Source organism: Alexandromys fortis, unplaced genomic scaffold (assembly GCF_014885135.2).
Source record: "Alexandromys fortis isolate MF-2015 unplaced genomic scaffold, M_Fortis_MF-2015_v1.1 scaffold_21, whole genome shotgun sequence".
Taxonomy (NCBI): domain Eukaryota; kingdom Metazoa; phylum Chordata; class Mammalia; order Rodentia; family Cricetidae; genus Alexandromys; species Alexandromys fortis.
Genome location: NW_026067905.1, coordinates 7,474,626 through 7,478,876, shown reverse-complemented (window position 1 = coordinate 7,478,876; position 4,251 = coordinate 7,474,626). Strand labels below are relative to the sequence as shown.

At 46.9% G+C, this 4,251-nt stretch overlaps 1 protein-coding gene across 1 annotated transcript; it reads right to left on the bottom strand.

The window, feature by feature from the left end:
* Nucleotides 1-2,987: 2,987 nt before the first annotated feature.
* H4c16 (H4 histone 16) lies at nt 2,988-3,354 on the bottom strand. Its single transcript, XM_050135231.1, has one exon. The coding sequence runs from the start codon at nt 3,324-3,326 to the stop codon at nt 3,015-3,017; it is 312 nt and encodes a 103-aa protein (XP_049991188.1). The 5' UTR covers nt 3,327-3,354; the 3' UTR covers nt 2,988-3,014.
* Nucleotides 3,355-4,251: the final 897 nt, after the last annotated feature.

Sequence of the window (4,251 nt, the reverse complement as noted above, 5' to 3'; positions counted from 1 at the left end):
GGGGGAGAGGGGGAGAAGGTGTCCTGGCAGTTGGGAGCCGAGGAATAAAGTAAACAAATCTCACAGGAGGAATTGAGAGGGAAAATCCCAGAAGGGTGGCTACCTCTGCCCAGGAGAGAAGCAGCAGATAGTAACACAAATAATAAAAACCCAGAGACAGAAATTGGGGTTCCAACCGGAAAACCAGAAAAGCAAAGCAATCAAGTCACTAGAGAAGTCTTGACTCTACCAAAGCTAAGTGACCGCAGACTAAGCCTCTCTCTCCTCCCATTTTATGTTCCCTCTAGTGCTGGGATTAAAGGTGTGAGGCACCACCACCTGGATTTGTTTCTGTATTGGTCTTGTGTAGCCCAGGGTGGCCTTGAACTCACAGACATCCTTCTGCCTCTGTCTCCCAAATTTTGGGATTAAAAGGTGCGTGCCACCACTGCCTGACCTCTAGTGGCTTTAGCTTTGCTTCTGGTCTTCAGGCAAGATTTACTGATCAAAATACAAATCAAATAATATACCACTACAGCAAGAGAACCAAGCAGAAGACAGGATTATGTAGCGTTTCTTGGTTTCTTGGGGATGAGGGGCGGGGTGGGGTGGGGGGGGGAGAGGTTAGTTTTCCAGGGTGATTTGGGATTGGAGGAATTATGTGGCTTGATCTTGGGGCAGGCCCGGGGATTGGTGGGAATTTTTTCTGTAGGGCGGGGCCTGGCCACTCTCCCACCTCAGAGGGCTGGGAATGGCCTTTATAGCCTTTAGGGAATGGCCATTATGACAGTCTGGGGGCAGGGCCTAGCCACTGGAGTGCCACAAGCTGTCCCTGCCATCCAAGTCGTGTAAATAGCCGACATTCATCTCGTTGTGGAATTTTCATGCCCAATTCACTATACTTTGTTCTATAGTAAACTGCCCTCCCTTTCTGCCTGCCGCGAGCCTGGCTCATTTCTTCTTTCCCACATGTAGGCAACTGGCTTCTGCTTTCAGAGCATGTGTTTTTCATGCTCTTCCCCCGCATCTTCTTTCTAGTTTCATGACCTACACAGACAGACACACAGACACACAGACACAGACACAGACGTCTACATTGAAGAAGTCATGGGTTTTTCTTTTCGAGTCTGTGTTTAACATACTGACTTCTTGTTCCACTATCTTCCTGTTCACTTTTATCACCAAGTAAAACCCTTCAGGTACACATACCATACCATAATTTCTTCACCCATCCATCTGGTGACGGACACACTGGCTGGCTCCATTTCCTGGCTGTAATGAATAAAGCAGCAATAAATATGGAGGCCTGTGTATGCCAGGAATGGTGACTAGGAGTCTTTTAGGCACAAACCCAAGAGTGGGACAGGATTATATGGTAGTACAAGTTTAAGCTTTCTGAGAAATTCCCAAACTCATTTCTACAATGATTGCACCAATGCGATTTTTGTTATTCGTATAACATTAAATGCAAATTTCACTTTCCTTTGCTAGTAATATAGATATTTGATATATTTTCTCACATAATTAAAAACACTCGTTAAAATGGGGGGATGATAAACATTTGTTGCATTTTTTGTATTTAATATTTTGATAAAACATACAGCTTTATAAGAAAATGAAAATCACCAAACTTAACTCAGGAAAAAAACAGTCCACTGGACAAAAAGTAAAAATAAAAGAATTTGAAAATATAAAACCAAATAATTGTAATTGAAAATATTTCTAAAGATAGAGAATAAGCAATTCAGTTTTTCACTTGCTTGAAGAAATGAGTTTGTTAGACTAACATGCCTCTGAAATCTACACCAGGGTTACATACGCTCAGAAGGTGAAGTGAGAAGGTCAGTAATGGGACAGGGGAGCCTGCCTGGCAGAAACAGGGGTCCATAAGATGAAGCTGTGTAAAATCGCACAGGGCCAAGTTCAAATCCAGCTTCGAAGTTTCTATTCTTCGCCGTCCCATCCACAGCTACGAAGTGTTCGTTAACAATACTTAAAGTAAATCTGCTGCTGAAGAACGGCACGAAGTTCCTGCATGCCACAGAGGAAGCATTTCACAGAACATCGTTCCTAATGAAATCCCAGGTTTCTGCTGAGGGAACCCCAGAAATGCCTCCCATCTCCTATGCCAGTGAGAAGACTAGTGAACTTCAAATGTCAAAAAACCTAGGCATTGAAAAATATTACTGTTAAGTTTTGTGTACGGAAGAGAGTGGGAATGCAGATCTAAGCCCAGGTGCCCAAGGAAGCCAAACGCATTTTGGCGCCCTGGAGCTGGAGTTACAGGTGACTGTGAGCTAACCCACCTGGGTGCTGAGAAACCAACAGGTCTCTAAGAGCAGCTCGGGTTCTTTAAGTACTACCCGCTGGAGACTTGAGAAAGCAGACTTCAGTGAGACTTAAATCCCGGTCTCTGTACACGAATTCAGGGAGCTGACCAGACTGAGCTAAAGTTAGACCCCGATTTCTTTCCTGGCCCCAAAAGACACCATCTAGGGGCAGGTAAATAGTTACAGTTGAGAAAATCGAGTTTACGCTACAGGGTCACTTTATTTTGAGGGTTCCAAGGCTCCGCCCCACTCCTCAGTTTCCCGCTATCCTAAGGGATGTGAGTCTTCAATATTTTCCCTCTGAAGAGCGCACGCCACGAGTCACCCCTTCGCAGGTCTAGAGGTCGCAAGGCGGGACGGAACCACGCATCGTCAGCTTTCGGCCTGGCACCCAGAAACAAGCAAAAAAAAATTCACATAGCCTATACACAGAGGCTAACAGCACTCAGCAAGCATACCGCATCACGTTGTCCATCGGCGGGCGGAGCCAATGGCCCACTGCTCCAATGAGAACGTGCTCTCACGCGGCCTGATTTGCATGTGCTACAATCAAGGAACTATAACCTAGCCCGGGGTTGGGAACCCTCTTCCAATCCCTATGCAAGTATCCCCAGCTCCTTTCTTGATGCCTTGGGGGCCCTGAAAAGGGCCTTTGGGTTGGGGTGTTGGTGCAAGAGACCGAAGGTCTGAAGCCGGTGGTGGCACTTAGCCGCCGAAGCCATAAAGAGTACGGCCCTGGCGCTTGAGCGCGTAGACCACATCCATAGCCGTGACTGTCTTGCGCTTGGCGTGCTCGGTGTAGGTGACGGCGTCCCGGATCACGTTCTCCAGGAACACTTTGAGGACACCGCGAGTCTCCTCGTAGATGAGCCCGGAGATGCGCTTGACGCCGCCGCGCCGAGCCAAGCGCCGGATGGCAGGCTTGGTAATGCCCTGGATGTTATCTCGCAGGACCTTGCGGTGTCGCTTGGCGCCGCCTTTCCCGAGTCCTTTGCCGCCTTTACCACGTCCAGACATGGTGGAATACGGGAGAGGATTGAAACGAGAGAAGACTGTCCCACAGGCTGCAAGCAAGAGCCTTATATTGGCTGGGAGCGGACCTGTTTGAAAACAGCAAGCAGTGGGCGGAGCTCTAGACACCGCCCCCTGACTCTTTACTCCTGACAGCGTTAGCTCCAAATCTGAAAATCCTTAACATATTTGAGAATTTAAACGATATAAGGTTTTTTTTATTTTCCCCTTCTTTAGTGCAAATAAAAAGGCCGCATCATGCTTGCTATCTTCAGCACCTTCTGAGTCATTTTCTCTGCAGAATGCTTATCCTTAGACTACTGCAAAGTAGTGTGGAAATGGATAGACGCTAGCACTAGAGATCTAGCTTACTAGCCCTTATGTTAAAGCAGTTTACATTTTCATGTGTGGGCCTTTGGAGTGGATGGATGGTCATTTCCTTTTGTGACCACGCTAATACTCCCCTTTTTACTTCCTGTTCTTATTCAATTGTTTTTCTGCAGTGTGTGGGTTTTTCTGCTTCTGCCGGACAAACACATTAGTATTTTCTTTTCAACCAGCTGTCTGTTTCGATAGTTACTTAGCTCAGCTACTGTAATGTGCCACTTCGATAAGCTTGCATCTCATAGCTTGCATTTAAAACTTACAAGTTCTCCCCAGGTGCGGTGACTCACACTTGTAATCACAGCAGTGTGGAGGGTGAGGCAGGAGGATTACCACAAGCTGGAGGCCAACCTGAGGTGGACAGACTCAACTACATTTCACCCCTCTCTATTCAGAGGTCTAACAAGTTACACTTGTTAGAAGCCTGACTTTGAATAGATTTTTTTTTTTTTATTGCAAATCCCCAAACCAGAAAGGAACGCTTTTGGTGATGTGTGTTGAGAAGACCGCAGGATTTAAGGGGGCGGGGGGGGGGGGGGGGGGGGGG